This window comes from Xiphophorus hellerii, chromosome 11 (genome assembly GCF_003331165.1).
Source record: "Xiphophorus hellerii strain 12219 chromosome 11, Xiphophorus_hellerii-4.1, whole genome shotgun sequence".
In the NCBI taxonomy this organism is placed as follows: Eukaryota; Metazoa; Chordata; class Actinopteri; order Cyprinodontiformes; family Poeciliidae; genus Xiphophorus; species Xiphophorus hellerii.
In genome coordinates, this window is record NC_045682.1 from 10,829,371 (window position 1) to 10,850,517 (window position 21,147).

General features: G+C 39.1%; 1 protein-coding gene across 1 annotated transcript; it reads left to right on the forward strand.

Moving 5' to 3' along the window:
* Positions 1-1,384: 1,384 nt before the first annotated feature.
* pygma (phosphorylase, glycogen, muscle A) lies at positions 1,385-20,445 on the forward strand. The gene is made up of 20 exons (XM_032577007.1): positions 1,385-1,717; positions 7,161-7,262; positions 7,377-7,455; positions 7,548-7,651; positions 8,220-8,351; positions 8,444-8,555; positions 8,650-8,732; positions 12,709-12,852; positions 13,054-13,146; positions 14,089-14,235; positions 14,849-15,012; positions 15,620-15,734; positions 15,846-15,947; positions 17,342-17,489; positions 18,192-18,250; positions 18,327-18,468; positions 18,546-18,753; positions 19,228-19,362; positions 19,717-19,783; positions 19,924-20,445. Exons 1-20 carry the CDS (start codon positions 1,475-1,477, stop codon positions 20,071-20,073), a joined length of 2,529 nt encoding a protein of 842 aa, XP_032432898.1. The 5' UTR covers positions 1,385-1,474; the 3' UTR covers positions 20,074-20,445.
* Positions 20,446-21,147: the final 702 nt, after the last annotated feature.

Sequence of the window (21,147 nt, forward strand, 5' to 3'; positions counted from 1 at the left end):
GCTCTGCGGTTGTTCTCCTGTCCTGCGGGTCGTTTGGCATCCAGGAACATAATAGAAACGGCATTTCTGCACTGACTAAATTCAAAATATTGCTCAGATTCTAAAGATTCTGCAGCACTGCACCTCAGCCACCTGCGGCTTGATTTCTATTTAGCTTCTGTCTGAGTGGTGTAATGGTTGACAGCGGGATTTTTTTTCTCTCTCTTTCTTGTTTGCATCTTGAGACAGACTGGAGAAATCGCTGCAGAGACATGGTAATTTTATTCCTCATACTTTTCCTGTCAACATTTATTCAAAGTGCTGAGCAATTCAACGCACTGCAAAGTGCAAAGTAGGATTCACTCTCTCAACCAGCTTTTATCCAATTTCAGTCCAGAGGTAGAACGCCTCTATACGGGAGAAATTATAATCATGCAGCACTGCGTCCCACTGAGACCAGCTGAGGAAACTACTGCAATTGCCGTCCTACTGATAGTAATATACTAGTTTTTTCTGCCGGCTCTTGCTGACATTAACAAGATACGCCTTTCAAATATCATGGCCTTTGGGACTGGGTCAGAGTAACTATTTATAGAAGGTCAAGACTTTATGATAGTGTACGCGCCAGAGTGATAACTGAGAATAGAGTGGGTCTTAGTTGCTTTGCTCCTGCTAATTTTGTGCCTGACGTTGCTCTGGGCTGCTGAACAGTGTGATTTAAACACACACGTTGCATCGATCACTCACTACTTACAGTACTATTGCATTGTCTAGTAATACAGTAGCATGACAAGGATGTGCAAGACCAAGCCTGTGCAGAAATGAGACTTTATTCATAGTGTGAATAGATGAAATTACAGCTAAAGTGCCATTGACATGTTCTTCAAAAAACCTCTGAGGCCAATTTATACCAAGATTATATTTGGGGTTGTTAATGTAAATGGCGCTGAATACAAATTCAAGTTTCACGTTTTAGACCTCTTCGAACTCTGAAAACTGTTAAATCATTTTCTTCAACTTTGAATTATATGGTACTTTGTGTTGTTCTGTGGCAAAATATGTTGTGTTTTGGGACTGTAACTTGACAAAATGCATAAATCCTGATGTATATGGATACCTCTGCATGGAACTGTATGTACTGACTGAATGCAACATTTATGAAAATCTTTACTTTGTTTAGAATGATTATGCATCCTGCAAATGACACTGTCATGTTATGGGGGTGTATTGTCTTTCTGCCAGGGAAACCTCATTGGTCCCAAACAGCCCCTCCTTGGTTATTCATGAGTCTGACAGTGATGTCTTCTGCCTCAGCATGTTCTCTCCTCCCATTTACCCAATACACGGAGGCCACTCCACCCTTTGCTTAATATTCATACCCGTGTCTATAAAATGCTCATCCTCAGCCTGCGGTGTTGGCCGCTTCTCTAGTTGCGTCTCTGAGCTTAGTTTTTCGTTTACATCTCTACCCACCTCAGAGAGCTGAGCTGCCAACATGTCCAAGCCTCTGTCCGACCACGACAGGAAGAAACAGATTTCAGTGAGGGGTCTTGCCGGCGTCGAGAACATCACAGATCTGAAGCAGAACTTCAACAGACATCTCCACTTCACGCTGGTGAAGGACAGGAATGTCGCCACCAAAAGGGATTACTACTTTGCTCTCGCCCACACAGTGCGAGACCACTTGGTGGGCAGGTGGATCAGAACCCAGCAGCACTACTATGAGAAAGATCCCAAAGTAAGTCACGCTCAGAGCAGCACTAAATGTAAGCCAATATGTTCATATTCCAATTTATTAAAAAAATAAACCGTAAGAGTTCAAAAGCAAAGCCACTTCTCTAACTATTATGAGAAAAAGGGAGTGAAAGATTGTTTTTGTGAGATGAAGTTAAAATGCCCACACCTATATCATGAACAATGATCACAATCATTATGTGCAAATATTTTGGATTTTAACATTTTTATTTAACAGTGGTGTCACTGATGGGATCCAAAAAGGCAATGGCAACCCCGAGAAAAAAAAGCCACACCCACCAATTTTGCTCTCCCTGATCAAGTCTATTACATTAATTAAAGGAGTCACAGTGCAAGCTTCATTAAATGGCATAATTTATTTATTTATTTGACCTTGTGGTCAGGCAGTTTATCTTGATTCCTGGTTTATTATGCTGGTACTCATTCAGCATGATAAAAACAGAAATTCTGGTGTAGCTCTTGGTTCTGGTGTGCCACCCTCAAAGTCTGCCCATCAGTTAATTTAAAAAAACAACGTTGAAGTTTTTAAATAGCATAATTTTCTAAAAGATATTTAGTGCTGCAAGTATTTGTACTCGGGTTTCTAAATTATTTAATGCAAGGTCTAAATAAATTAAAAGTAATCATTAAATGCTTTAAAAAAGGTGGGAAATCTTTAGTTGACTCCAATTTTGTGCCCAGTGTCAGAGAAGGCAAAAGTCAAAAGGCAGCTTTGGGGCCCTACCTACACAAAGCAGGCTTTGATTACAAACAAACACAAATTGCAGTGGAGTCATACTTACTTTGCTAAATACTGGCCCTGTTTGGACCATTCCTACAAGAAAAGACTAAACATGCATAATAAACATTATCCCCTAATCAGCCTTGACTCATACCTAAAATATCACCATATCTTATATTGTATAAAAACATAAATTTGTGCTGTGGTGGCGCAGGGGGTTAGCACGCCCCACGTTTGGAGGCCTTAGTCCTCAACGCGGACGTCGCGGGTTCGACTCCCGGTCCCGACGACCTTTACCGCATGTCTTCCCCCCTCTCCTCACCCTCCTTCCTGTCTGTCTACTGTACAAAAAAAATACTAGCCACTAGCGCCTGTACATAACATAACTAGCGCTTGTTACTTAGGCTGTAACAATTGTGTTAAGTCTAGAACCACTGAACACGCCACCAGCTTTACTGCTGCTTACCGTCGCATACAGCAACAAATATTGCTTGTACTGTACAGTAATACAATAAGAACTGTCTGCTGTAATTTAAAACGCTCATATGCTGTTTCTTGTACAGTACAGATTTTAGATTTTACCGGCCTGAAAGCAGTGATGCATTAGTATTTTTTTTATATAAATATTACATAATTGTATTATAATAGCATGTTAGTTTATCATCAGTATTTTTGTGGAGTTTTTGGTTACCAACAGCCCAGCCAGGGTATTGTGTGTTTAGCCAAAACAAAACATTGCCTTTATATAGATAAAACAATAAATAAGAATAAATTATTATTGTATGACCAAATACAGTAAGGAACTTAACTGTGTTGTACTGAAGGTAAATTATATGAACTCTTCCTTTGAGCCCAGGATAGTAATACCAAGCATAGTTTTAACATACTGATGCCAATGTATGGCAGCCGTGACATTTAGACTTCTTTGGGGTAGGGGTTCTTAGCACTCTGCTAGTATGCCCCCATTGCTTATAGTGTGTTGAAACACTAAACTCACCCATGACCTTCTGTTCCTGTCCCGTCTGACTACCAACACGTACTCCTCCTCCTTGCTTAGGTCGTGTGAGTGTGTGAGATCCAAGGCCGTCCGAAGCCCGCTTGTTGTAATGCAGTTACATTAAAGCTTTATGCCAACAGCCGCTCAGTCATTAAGCAGCAGCTACAGCTGGGAATCTTAGAGGAACTATAAGGCTGTGGTTCACTTGAACAGAACAATAAAACTGCAAGCTGCAACACATTTGCACTTAGAAATGTCAGCCGGAACCGTATGTAATTACAGGCGGAGGGTTGAGAAGGAGGGTAAAAGTCAGCTCCATCTCCTCTTACGTTGTGTGATAATATGTTCTTTGGAGGCTCATTAATAAACCTACTGAACAAAGCTGGAAGAGGGAACCCGCTTTTCAACAACACTTGCTGAGGCAATGCTTTCAAGAAAGATCCTGGTGATTGTATGAAAATGTTTGCTCAGAGGTCAGTGGGCTACAACAGCCCAATCAGAAGCAGAGTGGCATGTTGGGGTTGAGCTCTGAACGGAATGGTCGAAGGTGAATAACATGCTGGTCTAACTGGAAAGCATAGGGAGGAAGGTCATCCAAGCTAAACTAAGGTGTGGACCTCCGTGATCCATTCTCTTAATACTGATTGCATTCTTGGAAAAAACAGGGTGGTCAGTAGAGTAAATTAAGTAAAACGGGATAGGAACTTGCTGTTATATATAATTTAATGAATCCTCAGCACCGCTCAAAATGGAGCCCCTGTCATTTCCCCTCACCATCGTTTTTAAACATCTATCTGTGCCGTCTCTGTCTACCAGGACTTGAACTCCACAATTAAAGGTTATCAGGTTCTGGCTGACCTTTACAACGACCTCTACAGGAGCTATTTTTTACCGGGCCCAAAATGTTGGATGTTATGTAATACCCAAAGCAATCTGTTCCCCTAGTCCCCTCCCTCTCTCTCTACCCGCTCCCCTCCCTAGTCCTCCTCCTTCTCTCCTCTGCCTGTGTGTGCCCTTCCATGTCAGAGGAAAGGGGGGAAAAAAACAACAACATCTAAATGGCAAAGGCTAAACACTGTCTCAGGTGGCACATTTATAAGCGCTCCCAACCATGAAACTAAATCATGAAACTTGAAGTTTTTTTTTTGTTTGTTTGTTTTTTCAAGAAAGGTGTGGGCGTTATTTTGACATTTGGCATATGATTTCTCAGGTTTATAGTTTCAGTGCAAATACAGAAACTCTTAAAAGGGTGCAAACCCCTGTTCAAAAGTGAGAGGTAAGAAAATTAGACTTTGATAAAGGATTTAAAAACCTTATTCCGCAAATAATGTCAGTGACATATCCTGCACAGTTAAACTAAAAACGACTTTATTAGAGGAAATATATAAAAATAAAGAGCAGCAATATTCTGGTTTTATTAGTATGCACACCCTTGAGCTAATGTTTTGTTTGAGCTCCTTTTAAATCAGTTTCAGAATTGAGTTCACAGCTGTAATATTTCAAGGATCTTTGGGTTAACCTGAAATAAAGATAAGCTGCACAAGTAAGATTTTCTTGATGTCATTCTTTCCCATCATTACAGTGCAAAAAATGGTAAACAAAAATATGTATATATAATGATTTTACATCATTTAGCATTTTACATATGCCAACAATGTAGAAAGTTACCAATAATTTCATCTATGGATTGAGAGGAATATCATAGAAACTGAACCTTTTCAGCAACTGCTTAAAAGGATGAGCTTGTAGTGGTCAGGGAGGCAGCCAAGGGTCAGAGAGCAACACTGAAGGAGAATTTCAAGCATGAACTAGTTGTATTCTACATATGACAACAATGTTCTGCATTCTCCGTGTGTCTAGACTAATAAGTGGGGTATTAAAATAATATTATTCCTTCAAAGAAACCATCCAGGCCTGGTTAAAATCTCTTAAACCAGAGGTCTTCTGGTTCAGGCCTCAATGTCCGGTGCCCTGCAGGTTTTAGATGAGTTCACGGTCCAACACAGCCGAATGGCTGAATCACCGCCTCCATGCAGTCGAGTTCTCCAGAGTCCTACTAATGATCTCATTATTTGACTGAGGTGTGTTAAAGCAGAAACACATCAAAAACTTGCAGGACACTGGGCCTCCAGGCCTGGATTTGAAGATCAATGTTAAAGCCTTCTAGGAGAATGTGTTAAGGTCTGATGAATTCAAGCATCACTGAGAGTTCAAGCATGCATAAGACGTCCAAAAAGAAACCTGGCAGTCGGTATCTTTTATAAAAATATGTTTGTTACATATTTGGTCAAACTGTCAGTATGTCATGACCGTATAACATGAAACAGATAATCTGGGAAAAACAACAAGTTCTTCTCCTTCCTGCTTGTGGTCCTACTGCCATCAATATAGCACTGGATCAGAAACAACCCATCAGAGCCAGGAGGAAGTTCTCAGCACTGTTAATCATGCTAGTGTATGTACTGGTCAAGATTGCCGGTTTACTGCAGCTGTGCTGATTGCGGAGAAACAACTTACTGTTTCAGAAAAAAAACTATCTTCCGCCGTCATCATGGCCATGATAACTAGCCTGTGCATTCACAGGAGGGAAAAGAAGGAAAGGAGCTGTAGTGCAACAGAGATCGAGAAGGAGGGTGTGAGCAGTGTGTACACGAGCTTAACTGACAGTGCTAAAATCCTACTCCTGCTTCTGATAGGTTGTTTATGACCGAGTGGTGTGTTTCTGCCGATGGCAGTAGAAACACAGGGAGAAGGCAGAGGAGCTTGGTTTTTCACATCACACTATCAGGATATAGCAGCAGTTGTAATAAATATGCAACTTTTTTGCACACATATCACATACTGCAGCTTTAATGATTTTTTAAAATTCTAAATAAAAATAAAAAAACTTCAAGAATTTTTCTTTTTACCAAGGATTGCAATTCCCAGAGAACTTTGTCAAATTAGACAAAGGAAAAATGTTACTAATTTGAGATGTAGACCAAATAGTGAAATTTGATCTCAAGTTGCCCTAGTAAAATATCAGTTTAAGTTGTGCACACATATTTAATCAGTCAATTGCACTAATTTTATAATTAATGTGTTTTTCCTCTGACATTACATGGCGAATTCTGTTGATGGAGAATACGTTGAAACAATGCTAAATTTTCTTCCTCTCATTTGCTTATGGCATGTAGACCTGGCATTTTATCAAGAATGTGTGTACCTTTGAGAACCACCACTACCATCCATCCAGCTGGGAGGAGCTTTCACCGTTATAACAGTGGCACAAATGAAACCTCTTAACCCTCTATGGCATGGCGTTGCCCTCAGGCAACAAACCACATATCTGTACCTCACATTGCTCCTTTATTTTATTTTTTGGGGGGCATGATTTTTGACATATTTTTGTCCGAAAAAAAGTTTTTTTATGAATATAGTTTTTGTTTGATTTGTATTTCATTTCTCATAATCAGTGTAGAAAATCTTGGTGTTCTAGACCAATGTTACCCTGAGGCAACAAACCCAAATCTGGTTCCAGGAGGTGTCAGAGTCCGATTTTATGATTGACATGTAATTAGGGACCACCAAGCTCCCAAAGAATGCAGGAAAATATTTTTTCCCCCAAAAAATAAAAAGTCATGCCATAGAGGGTTAACGCCTTTTTATTCATTTGTTCAGTTTATTGAAGGTGACAGGATTTCGTCTTTCTTTGTGTCCAATCTGCAGCGTGTGTACTACATCTCTCTGGAGTTCTACATGGGCCGCACGCTCCAAAACACCATGGTGAACCTCGCACTGGAGAACGCCTGTGACGAGGCCATGTACCAGGTGAGACAAAGCAGCTTAATTTAATCCTCTTATGAGAGTGAAATTCTGTTTCCAAAGAGTGCATAAAGGAGCAGCTTCCCCCAAATCCCCTCTTCTTCTGTCCATTCTGTGTAGTTGGGTTTGGACATGGAGGACTTGGAGGATATGGAGGAAGATGCTGGCTTGGGTAACGGAGGCCTGGGACGTCTTGCTGGTACGTCTTTTATTTTGTTGCACTTTGCATGAGATGAAAATGATCACTCTTGTTTTCTATGAATACATTCTTACATGCTTTTGTTTGTTTAGCCTGTTTCCTGGACTCAATGGCTTCATTGGGCCTGGCTGCGTATGGTTACGGCATTCGCTATGAATTTGGCATCTTTAACCAAAGAATCGTCAATGGATGGCAGGTATAGAAAAAAAAGTGAATGTTAATACAGTGTTTTGCAAAAAATATTGTGTTCATTCCTCTTAACCGAGCCCTGGGGGAAATGTGGGGGAATCTGTTAACAGGACAATTCATAGTCATGGCGTCCATCGTGCTCTTTATAACGATTCGCAAAAATTGTTGAAAGAAAGCTAGAAAAAAATTTACCATATGCAATTTGGCACAAACCATCTGGGTAACATGTTTAAGAAGAGGTTCTGGGCAGATGAGATGAAAATGTGACTTGTAAACAGTTTTGCAGCTCACCCTTTACCGTGTCATTAATAAAACATGGTACCGTTTAACTGTGGGTATAATATTCATGTCTAATTTCTTGCTACCGTATCTCATACAATCATAAAAAATACGCAAAACCTTAATGTTGAAACATTGGATGATATCAAAAGTTCAAGGAGTAAGAATAATTTTATAAGGCACTGCAATTAGCAGTACCGGTAATTCTTTTCTTTTTTTTTAACCATAAATCGCAGGGAAGATGAATTTTTTTCTGTGATCTTACTCGTGCATTTGTCCTGTCTGTCACTTGTCAGGTGGAGGAGGCCGATGACTGGCTGCGTTATGGCAACCCTTGGGAGAAGGCTCGACCTGAGTACATGCGTCCAGTTCATTTCTATGGCAGAACTGAGCATCAGCCCGACGGTGTGAAATGGGTGGACACCCAGGTGAAAATATAATCTGAAGTAACAAAGATTAAATCTTGTTCAGATGGGACACTACTGACATACAATACTTCTGTCCCTTCATGCACTGATAGGTTGTGTTGGCTCTGCCATATGACACGCCTGTACCTGGCTACAGAAACAACGTTGTGAACACCATGAGGCTGTGGTCTGCGAAGGCTCCTTGCGAGTTTAACCTGAAAGACTGTACGTGTCTGACATTAGTGACACTTTTTAATACATTCTCTAATTCCAGATCTTGCTTAAACCAATACGTTTGTGTTTTATTTTCTCTTCATAGTCAATATTGGTGGCTACATTCAGGCTGTTTTGGACAGGAACTTGGCTGAGAACATCTCCCGTGTGCTTTACCCCAATGATAATGTAAGAAAAACTATATTACCTTCTAATCCACAAGAACTGGAGCCACTGACCCAACATTTAGGACACTGTGTGTTTTTCTAACACATTTGTAAATATGGACATTTAATACCAATTTAATAGAAAATCCTATTTTTTTGCCCACTTAAAATGGTGAGAAATAGAGTACTTAAATGAAGTTATTGCTGTTTAAACCCCAGACATTAAGTCTGTTGTGGCTCTAACTGTTGAAGAGGGAGGGAAACCTTAAGAGCTGCCTGAAGCCTTAAAAAAAAGATTGTAAAACCTTTTGTGTCTGGTAAGGGATTTTAGAAAGTCTCTAAAGAGTCTGAAATTACTCATTCCACTTGACTGAAAGTAATCTACACAACGGTAACTTTCAACAGTAAACATGCCAAGGTCTGGCCCTCCAGGAAAGCTCGTTCAACCGACTGCAAAATACTGAACGTCCCCCATAACCTTTTCTCACCGAACCTACAACAGGCCCTTATTAATATTTAAGTGCATGTCTGTACAGTCAGAAAGAGACTGCACAAGTTGAAATTTCAAGGCAGGTTTGCAAGGATGTTCTGCTCTCGAAGAACAAAAAAGAAAACTGAAGATGAGGGCCACATTGAAGTTTGCCGCAGAAAATGTAAAGAAAATGTTTCAACAGATGAGTCTGAAATTTAAATAGTTGGACACTAAGAGAGAGGACCAGTTTGGGATGAAAAATAAAACATTTCCAGCATAAAACCTCACCTCACCACGTGGTAAGCATGGATAATGTGATGACTTCCTGAAAGCGGAGTTTCACAAAGAGCAGGAGTTTTTAAAGAGACAGAGGCCCAATTTCAAGGTGTTAAATTCTAAAGTTAAATATCTTTTAAGTCATATTTGTAATATAAAGCATTTTTATAAGAATTGGAGGTAACATAGTTACTTGATTGTGCTATAAAATGCCTGGAAAATATATAATACTGTTCCTTTAATTAATAACCTAATGTTTATTTTGGTGTTTGTTTGCATGGAATCAAATCATGGAATACAGGTTTGTCTTCTGATTTTTCCCTGCACAGTATATTTGGTGAGAAGATAAGAAAATGTGGCTGTTGTGTGATTAACCTGGAGACAGGAGCCACCTGACATGACAATGAATGTGTTTTGTCTTCAGTTCAATCACAGTCCCCTGTCCAAGGAGTTTTCTGGTGTCTTTTAGACCTGACTTAAGGCCTGACCTCTGCTTTCTGAAAGCCCAAGAATAAGGATTTACTCCAGGAGACAGACGTCTGGTTTGAGCTATAAGTCAGGAAGAGCTTAGAAATTTATGTCTGTGCAAGTGAGAGCAGACGTTGGGATGGGCAGCCACTGCAGCTGTGAAATTACAAATGTTTAGTGAACTGAAACAGAGCTTTTTGCAGCACTATATACACCGTGTTCCAAATTATTATGCAAATTGGATCTAAGTCTCATAAAGATAACATTTTTTGTTGTGCTATTAAATTTATAGATTGCATTGTGTGTCAGGGCTCTTTGAATCACTATAATTAATTTCAGAGAGCTGAGCTCAATTAAAGGAAATCTACTTAAGAACATTATTACATTATTAAGCAGGCCACAGGTTTCAAGCAATATGGGAAAGAGAAAGAATCTCTCTGATGACGAAAATCATCAGCTAGTGTAGTGCCGTATGACAAGGTATGAAAACATTAGATATTTAACGAAAACTGTAGCATTATTGTACTGTGAAGAGATTTGTGGCTGATTCAAAACAAAGATGGGTTTGTGCAGATAAAGGCAAAATGAGGAAGGTTTCTGTTAGACAAATTTATCGGATTAAGAGAGCAGCTGCTAAAATGCCCTTACAAAGCAGCAAACAGTTATTTGTAGCTGCTGATGCCTCTGGAACCTCAAGGTGGAGGATCCTCCAGAGGCTTGTGGTGCATGAACCTACTATTTATTCAGCCGCCCCTAACCAGAGCTCACAAGCAGAAATGGTCACAGTGGGCCCAGCCGTACATGAAGATTAATTTTCAAACAGACTTGTTCACTGATGACTGTTGTGCAACCCTGGATGGTCCAGAGGGACTCAGTAGTGGATTGGTGGTGGATGGCCACCACATCCCAACACGGCTGTGACGTCAGCAAGGAGGTGGTGGAGTCATTTTTTGGGCTGAATTCATGGGGAGAGAATCATTGGTCAAACCCTTCAGAGTCCCTGAAGGTGTGAAAATTACCTCAGCAAAGTATATGGACTTTCTGACTGATCACTTTCTTTCATGGTTCAAAAAGAAGAGCCGTACCTTCAGTAGCAAAATCATCTTCATGCATGACAATGCACCATCTCATGCTGCAAGGAATACGACTGTGTCATTGGCTGCTATGGGCATAAAAGGGGAGAAACTCATGGTGTGGTCACCATCCTCCTCTGACCTCAACCCTATTGAGGACCTTTGGAGTTTCCTCAAGCAGAAGACCTGAGGGTGGAATGCAGTTCATATCAAAATAGCATCTCTGGGAAGGTATTCTGACATCCTGCAAAGAAATTCAAGCAGAAACTTTCCACAAACTTACAAATTCAATGGATGCAAGAATTGTGCAGGTGATATCAAAGAAGGGATCCTATGTTAACATGTAACTCTGTCTGTTAAGATGTCTTTGATTGAAATAGCTTTTGATTTTAGTACATGTGACCACTTAATGCTGCACATTCAAAGAATGACCATTTGTAGTTCTTTATAATCCATAAAATGTTGAGAAAATCTGCTATGCATAATAATTTGGAACAGTGCATTTTGAGTTTTTTATTTTTGAAAAGAAATACTGTTCTCATGGAGAGCTCTGTTCAGTAAAATTAGATTTATACTGCAATAATAACTGTAACAATATGAGACCTGAAAATTATACTGACCATCATTTGCATTGACCATTTAGGAAAATCTGAGAAAACATCACCTGCTTAATAATTTGGAACACGGTGTACTTTTTGGATTAAGATGTAACAATATTTGTACATATGTATTATCAGGATGTCTTTTTAGTCTGAAAATACCTGTCAGTGGTTGAAAACCAATTGAAACTGAGGCAGTGGTTCACCTTCCATCAGAACAACGGTAGACATTCGGACAAAGCTACAGTGAAAAGATTTAGATCGAATCTGACTGAGCTTGAGATATTTTGAAAGCAAGTTTGGCTAAAAAAAGTCTGTGTAGATGTGCAAAACTAGAAGATGCACACATCAAAAGATATGCAGCTTTTACTGTGACAACATCTGGTTCTACAAAGTATTTGCTTGATGGGTGATATGTGTGTGTGGGTGTGCGGGGGTGCTTGTGTTTATGTATATGGGGAAGGACGGAGGATATAAATGCATGCCACACTTTTTTATTTTTAATATAAACAAAACATTGACGGCTTTTGAAACATCAAAGCTTATGGTCATGAATTATTGTTTGTGACTCAAGGAACACTATTCCAGACACAAGCTGCTGATATCAGCTTTCTTTGTTTAGCCTGGCTGTGTGGCAACATTCATTGACGCTCAGAAAATGAGTGAGGTACTACTTTATTTAGAGTAGAGGTACTGCACTTCTGCGTTGAAAGGAGTCAGCAGAGATATTTATGGATATCTGATCTGGAAGCCTTCTGAGCATATTGAAAATGTTTGCTGTAGGCACTATATATTCCTTATGACCTGAGAACGTACTGGGACTCATTAGAATGGACTAGTGGAAAAAGATGTCTGGGTGTGGATGAATGGATGTGAAACCATCTACTGAACTGTAAAAAAAAAAAATTAACTCACACTAATGTAGATCTACAAGAGATAAGAGCACAACAGCAGCAACAAACTTGTACAAATACCTAATTTCTTTTTAGTCAATGCCTTGATTATAATTATGCAAAAAAAAAAAAAACATAATTTGAATGAAAGTACCCATTTAATGAATAAAAATAACTGAAATTTGACTTCAGAACAAAACGGTGTCTTTGTGTCCAGTTCTTTGAAGGGAAGGAGCTCCGTCTGAAGCAGGAATACTTTGTGGTGTCTGCCACCCTGCAAGACATCATCCGTCGCTTCAAGGTCTCAAAGTTTGGCTCCAGGGAGGTCGCTCGCACAGACTTCAGCAAACTGCCTGACAAGGTACAGTGGGAAAACTTGACAAAGTCACTTCTGTCAAATGTCTGCATGAAAGACTTTCTATCAGTGTGTTGAGCAGATATTGTAGTTGTTTATTGATCATTTTAAGTATAACTTGGCATGAACAGCACCTGCAAAGTTGTTTGTGTTTGTTACTGGCATTTTGTGCATGTTCTACATTGACCAAATATTCTGCACATGCAGGTTGCAATCCAGCTAAATGACACCCACCCTGCGATGGCTATTCCGGAGCTGATGAGGGTTCTTGTTGATGATGAAAAACTCTCTTGGGAATCGGTAAATGTCCCGTTTTCTTTATCTTCCTAAAGCTCTTCACAGGTACCAGGCACAAGTATATCTTAGTAGTACAAAGTTACAAAGCAATAAATCAATAAAAAGGTAAATTATTCAATCATAAGACTGGAAATAATAGATTACGAACAGAGTGATGTGTGTCTGTTTGTGTTGGTAATGGCTTACACAGAGGGTCAGACACAAAAGTTTATTACTAAAGAAACAGTGGGCCTATTAATGGAAAATTGAGTGAAAGGAAAACTGTGGCTCAAAAAGTACATAAACTACAGGGATTATTGCCACTATGACAGAGAATGGGAAAGTGTAAATTTCATTAAAGAATTTGAAGGAGATTTACAAGATGTGAACTGAGACTGGAATTAGTTCCTCATGGTGTGCATAATTTTAAATTACTTTGGATGTGTTTTTTCTGGTCGAAATTTTTGTGTTAAAAATGCTTTTTTTTATTAGTTCTAATATTTAAAAAAATCTATTAGGCAGAATTTTGGGGGTTTTTTTTAAAATTTGAATATTAATTAAAAAAGCCGGAAAACATGTTTGAAACACATCACTTTGTGAAACTCAGATATTAATCTAAAATATGAGTTTCACTCTTTAAATTGAATTACTAAAACAACATATAATTTTGATTATATTGTAAATGATTGGGAAAACCCTGTATCATCATATCATTCAAGAAACTATATGATTTTATTGATATTAGACATGCCCTGCGACAGACTGGCGACCTGTCCAGGGTGTACCTCTTGCCCGGAATGTTAGCTGGAGATAGACACCAGCACCTCCTGGCCCCTCTAAGGGACAGAAAATGGATGGATGGATGGATGGATGGATGGATCGATGGATGGATGGATGGATGGATGGATGGATGATATTAGACAAAACAAAGATGTTTAACTATTGCTTCCTGTGGCTGATGTTCAGGCCTGGGACATATGTGTTAGGACCTGTGCCTACACCAACCACACAGTCCTTCCTGAAGCTCTGGAGCGCTGGCCAGTAGACCTGTTTTCCCATCTGCTGCCCCGTCACCTGGAAATCGTCTTTGAGATCAACCGACGCCACCTGGAGGTTGGTGCTGCAAACTGCAACATCTGTACAGACAGCAATGTGTTGCATCCAAAACCCTATTTCAGTGTATGGTGGAATAAGACTATTGCTTAATCTTCACAGAGTATACTCAGCATAGTTGAAAATAAAATGATGACGAAATTAAATTATATCTAATCTCTTACATTAACAATTAACAATAACAAGATTAGAAAACAATTAAATGAGAATTTATTTAACACACAAAGTGCAGCAATGACTTTCAGTGCCAAAAACGTTGTGTTAAAGATGAATATCTTTCAGAATGTGAAAGCACAAAAAAAAAAAAATAGATGTATCTTGAGTTTTATTTTCAACATCTGTCAGAAAAAACTCCCACATCTCTTCTGAAACAAGACAAAGATATTTCTGACATGAAGTGGTGGGCAGAGCTGCACAATAAAAAAAGAGAAAGCTTTCATGTGAAAGCTTTCATCTACTGTCACACTGATGGAAATGGTCATGATGCTGCTAACTTGTAGTTTAAATGTATGGTGTGACCTGTTGTGTATAGACAACGACCAGCTTTGATGTAACAAGCAAAAGATGTGTTTTTAATTCTTTCTAAAATCAGGAATTCCTTTTGATTTTGCAGAAAGTTGCCGCCGCATTTCCAGGAGACGTTGATCGTCTTCGTCGGATGTCGCTGATTGAGGAAGAAGGGCAGAAGAGGATTAACATGGCCCATTTGTGCATAGTTGGTTCTCACGCTGTCAATGGTGTGGCCAGAATCCACTCTGATATCCTGAAAGCTACAATGTAAGTAGCCAAAAATCGTTTTACCAGGAATTAAATTAGAACTACAGTCCCTTGAAAAAGCATATATCCCTGTTTTACTTACTTTCTCGTTTAATCATATCAGAGCAAACAACAACATTTTATGTTTTGGGATTTTTTTGTGATACAGCAACATAAAGCAGGATGTAATCTTAGAAGTAGAAAAAGACACAAGCAGGGTGGGCAGCTTTGTTTATCTTCATTCACCTTCTCACTTCATTCACACTATCTCCACATGAAACATGGTGGTGGCAGCTGTTTAGATTTGATGCGATCAACAGAGGTAAATATGGGACAGTATTTTAAGGCTGCATTTCAGGCAGCAAAACACTTCAGATTAGGATGAATTTTAGTCACTACCAAGAAAAAGAGTACTGCTGAGAAACAACAGAATAGTTTAGAAAAACAACAACAAATAAACAGACGGCCCCAGTCTGATCTGACAAATCTGAGCTGTTTTGCAAATAATGAGAGAGAACCTTCAAGGTGTCCTGAATGCTTTAAGGACTTCTATTGTAAATTATATAATAACATAATGAATTTCAAGCAGCTGTGTGCAGATATAACTAAAGTTTTCTTTTCCCGCCAGCTTTAAGGATTTCTATGAAATGGAGCCACACAAGTTCCAAAACAAGACCAATGGCATCACCCCTCGCCGCTGGCTGGTCATGTGCAACCCCGGGCTGGCAGAGATCATTGCTGAGGTCAGCTGCGCTCAGACGGCATAAACAAAACCAAGCTCATATTTAGGTCATCTGGCAGAATGAACCACTTCACAGTATGGGCTGACTTGGTGTCGTTTTGTTGCTCATCAGAGAATTGGGGAGGACTTCATTCGTGATCTGGACCAGCTGCAGCGTCTCCGGGATTTTGTGAATGATGAGGCATTTATTCGGGATGTTGCCAAAGTGAAACAGGTGAATAATGGACTATTTAGCTGTATGTGCTTGAGTTTGTGATTCCTTAACTGTTCACTAACCCACCAAAAATAAAATTTAAAAAGCAAATACTTCCCGCACCTTAGTAGCAACATTCCTTGGGGTTCACAGCATGGTTAATTAGCAGCACAAAAATAGAGCATACTGCTGATCTTGGCTTCTTTTTCAGCAGCTTTGTGAAAGAAAATAGGCTTTTGCAAGATTTCACATATATTGTATGTCTTCACCTTTTAAGTTCACACAATGCTTTCAATGTTGCCTTAAATCTAATTACAGTGCCTTGATAATGTTATTATATCCCCTAACCATTTGCACATTTTGTCCCAGTGGTTTATTGATTTCACTAATATGATTCTGATAAAAGTGTTATTGGTTTGTTTTCAGTGTATTTGACTCAATGCTTTGTGTATCCTCCTTTTGATGAAAAGGAGGATACAAAGGAGGATACTGCTGATCTTTGAGGAATCTCTCTGCTGGGTTTTCACCTCTAGAGACTGAAGTTGTTGCCCATTAGCTCAATCTCAGTCAGATTAGATGGAAAGCATGTCTGGACATTAATGTTCAGTTCTTGCCACAGCTAGATTTTGGTCTGCATTTTGAATATTCTAACTTCAGAATATACTTTGGTCCAAATCATTCCATTGCAGCTCTGGCTGCCCGTTAAGAGTCATTGTTCTGCTTTCTCACGTCGTTTTTTTCCCCCAGGATTGATTTGTATTTACCTTCACCCATCTTTCTATAAACTGTGGTCAGCTTCTCTATCCTGAAGGTCACAGCAACAATGGATGCCTTCTCTCTTCTGTCAAAGATGTTTGTGGGGTGCACAATGAATTGATGTCATGTTGCTCCTCCAGTATTACCACAGATCTTTTAGTTGGTTTATCACATAAAATCCCAATAAAAGTATTTAAAGCTTGTGGTTGGATTATGACAACATATAAAAATGTTTGTGTAGTCACAGGCTGTTAACACCAAAATCATGTCCTTCACACATAGAAACAGCTACTGGCTTTTCAAGTACAAATATAATTCCCAGGCATTCCCAAGCTCCATCTGGATATCTCTCCTCTATACATCACAGGCGTGTCCCAGTTTCATTACTTCTAACTCTCTGTGTAATTAAAAAGCAATTATAATGAATACATCCTTGGCCCCTGGCCCACCCAGGCTGTGACAGCCAGCAATCAGCGTAGAGAGGTGACATGACACTTTATGAGTTTTCATTGGCATTTTTCCCACGTTTGTGTTTCGCGTATTGTTTGTCTCCGGTAATTGCTTTAACCGCCTTTGCATAATGAATCTGTTCACAGTGGCAGACACTGAAGTACATTTTTTTTTCTTTACAAACAAAAACAAATGCTTCGATCCTGTAGGAGAACAAGCTGAAGTTCGCTGTGCACTTGGAGGAGCACTACAAGGTGAAGATCAATCCCAACTCCATGTTTGACGTCCAAGTGAAGAGAATCCACGAATACAAGAGACAGCTGCTCAACTGTCTCCACATCATCACTTACTACAACCGTAAGTCCTCGTTTAGCTGCCTCTGGCTCTACATCTACTTTATTATGTAAAATCTTCCACTGTTGAGGTCCTTTAGCGCTTTGTATTTTTTCCTGTAACAACTTTTGAGATTTCTGGTGTCTATTATCAGTTATCCAGGACGTAAAACATACAAAGCGATTAAATAGAATTTGTCTTTTGTTTTTTGGAGTCCTTCTACCTCCCATTCAAAAGGGTCCTTCATTTCAGTATTTGTGTTGGAGCTACAGTTGACTCCCAGCTACTTGTGGTTCAGTATTCATGGGTTTTTCAGTGGAAGATAACTCCAAATTACTCACAGATTTTTTCATTAGGTATATCTAAAAGATTCTGAAGGGAGTGCAACTTGGAAAGCTGAAACACCTAACTACACTGCTACTCGACATGTTTGGATGCTAATTGTCCCTTATTAAATTAAGTCATAACCTGAAAACTGCTTTTATATTTATAATTACTTTATACATTAATCTTCTCAATAGAGTTAGGATATCCTTTAAACGTTTTTACTGTGTTGGACAGCTGTACTTTTTAATAGTCAAGATTTAGATGGTTCCTTCCAGCTCATCTATTCAGTTTACAACCTTCACAGAGATTTATATACATAATAAATTCAGGGTTTTTGTTGTTGTTGTTGTTGTTTTGTAGTTTAGGTTGTTAAGTTACTTTTGTTGCAATTCCTACTAGGCATTAAGAGAGAGCCAAACAAGCAGTGGACTCCAAGAACAGTCATGATTGGAGGAAAGGTTTGTATTAAAATAAAAAAAACAAAACACTTTGACAAGACATGTTACCAGATCTTTAACTGAAGTCAACTTGCAGGCCGCTCCTGGATACCACACAGCCAAGATGATCATTCGTCTGATCACAGCAATTGGCGAGGTCATCAACCACGATCCTGTCGTCGGAGATCGCCTGAAGGTAATCTTTTTGGAGAACTACAGAGTCACACTGGCAGAGAAAGGTAAGAACCCATTCTATGCCGAGAGTAAAAGACTTATATGAAGTGCTTATCAACATTCTTCTTTTGCCATCTTGCAGCTATCCCAGCATCAGACTTGTCAGAGCAGATCTCCACAGCTGGCACTGAGGCCTCCGGCACCGGCAACATGAAGTTCATGCTTAACGGAGCCCTGACCATTGGCACCATGGATGGAGCTAACGTTGAGATGGCAGAGGAAGCTGGGGAAGACAATCTTTTCATCTTTGGCATGAGAGTAGATGACGTTGATGCACTCGACAAGAAGGGGTAAGGAGTGAACCACACCTTCCGTCTTTCATGTGCAATCAAGAGGACAGGAAAATCTTTTACTGGCTCTGAAAAATGTTAGAATTCCTTATAGGAAGACTTAGACGGAGTACAGAGCGGTTTATCCTTTTCTTTTTACTTGTGCCATCGGAGTATCATTATCAGATCCATTTGGGGAAATACCTCCGAGAGAGGCCAACTGTCAAGACCTTTTAAAATCATCGCAGTGAGCTCCACAAGCTCTGACAGTCCAGCTGCTCTGAGCCATTTCACTGGTTTTAATAATAATCTTTTCCTTTTCCTTTGCTCAAAGACTGTTTTTTCCTCGCATAATAAGGGTTTTGTACATTAAAAGGAGGGACTGTAAAGAACACAGAGCTGTTTTGTAGTTGCACCGATGAAAGAGCTTGTTACCACAGCGATAAGCTTGTGCTTTAGTCAATGTTTTTCATTTTTGTTTTTCATCCTGCTTAGATACCATGCTGGGGAGTATTACAACCGACTGCCTGAGCTGAAACAGGCCATTGACCAGATCGCCGGTGGCTTCTTCAGCCCAAAGCAGCCAGACCTGTTTAAGGAAATCGTCAACATGCTGATGCATCACGACAGGTACAAACAATCTAGTATTTGTGTATATTTAAATATATAGATATTGATGAACATATATATGTGTGCAGAAGGGCTTAGTGGACTCTAGCAAGTGTGTACAAATAGGACCATTATTGACAAACAGGCTTTCTGGTTGTGCAGGTGGTAGAGCAAACTGGATCAGGCCTTGATGAATTTCTATTGTTTGTCAGGTCTGACTAGTCTAAGCATTTTAAAGAAAAGAATTTAATAAAAGTTGGCATTGACTCTAGGAATTTGGAATCAGACATCAAGATGTCAGATCTCTGATCTCTGCAACCTTAGCTTTGTATTGTCTACATTTTATTCATTAAGTTTTTCATGTTTTCCTCTCAGGTTCAAGGTCTTTGCTGACTATGAAGACTACATTAAATGCCAGGAGAAAGTCAATGCTTTGTACAAGGTATAAATTCAAAATAAATCATTATTTCTAACTGTCTTGCTTAGGATTAGTCCTGTTAGTGTACTGTTAGTGTAGTCTTAATAGGGGGAAACAAAAGTGACTGCTTCTATTGCTTACTTGTTATTTTCATCTTATAACAGAACCCTAAGGAATGGACCAAGAAGGTGATTTACAACATTGCTGGATGTGGCAAATTCTCCAGTGATCGCACCATTGCCCAGTACGCGCGTGAGATCTGGGGCATGGAGCCCACGCTTGAGAAACTGCCTGCCCCTGATGATAAGCAATAAACTCTTCTTATGACAGCCAACACACACACACTTTCTCACCTAGGCTCCGACACCTGAAACCGGTATTGTTGGCTCTGTAATGTCAGGCAAGAAGCCCCCACAAGCTTGCATCCACAGCACATTCAAACCTCAAAAAGTTAACCTTTCTCCTTACTTTCATTATTATTAATCCAGGTAACATGCTGGCAAAGGAAAACTGTTGCAGTTTCTTTGGAGATGTAGGAGTTGATATGTATCTGAAGTAAAGTGGATTGAAAGAGCTTTGTGGTGGGCTTTGTACATTTGTTTGGTGATTTTTTTATTATTATTAAAACGTTTCTGTTATATATCCATTCAGATTCATTCTAAATAAAATTTGTTTTAACAACTTTCCTTTCTGAGACTTTACTTACCTAAAACACTATTGTTGGGCCATGTGGACTTCATTATGGGTTTTAGACATTATTTTCCACCTTAAATGTTATGTTTAATATATATTTTGGGATATAATCACATTTGTTTCAGAAAAGTAACTACAGAGAAAATGTCTACTAGATAAAAATTATGTAACGAGTAAGCATTATTTTATGTATTTCTATGCAAATCTGACTAATAAATAGAAGCATTGTGCTTTTTTATTTTGAAATTCACCTAACCTGTTGGATGAAAAGGGTGATGCTGTGCTTCATCAGGAAAATAAGTGTTGAAGTGATTGCAATGTGTACCTTGACCACTAGATGTCACCATACTCTCTTTACTGCTTCTTTAACCCCCTGTCTCATATCGTCAGTCTTATTACAAGTAAAAAAAAAACCCAAAAAAACAGTTTTTCCTTATTTTCACACTTAACATTTTCACATTGTATATATTTTTTTAAATCAGATCTTTACTAAGTAAATAAAAAATGATGTCTTTAATATCCTTTAATAATGAAAACACATATACTGTATATTGCTCTACATAAAAAAGTGGGTTTGTTCTTGAATTTCTTTACTTTGTGCCATGACCTTTCTTTATGATCTTTTAGCATACTTAATGATGTCTGATGGTTTCCATTTATGTGGCTTCTTGATTCTACGTGTCTAGCAGTAATCA

Bases quoted from the DNA above. Each gene is read 5' to 3' on its own strand.
- pygma (XM_032577007.1), top strand. From the start codon at position 1,475: ATGTCCAAGCCTCTGTCCGACCACGACAGGAAGAAACAGATTTCAGTG. The intron at 14,236-14,848 runs GTTGGTGCTGCA...TTGATTTTGCAG, and splicing joins TCAACCGACGCCACCTGGAG to AAAGTTGCCGCCGCATTTCC. The intron at 15,735-15,845 runs GTCAGCTGCGCT...GTTGCTCATCAG, and splicing joins TGGCAGAGATCATTGCTGAG to AGAATTGGGGAGGACTTCAT.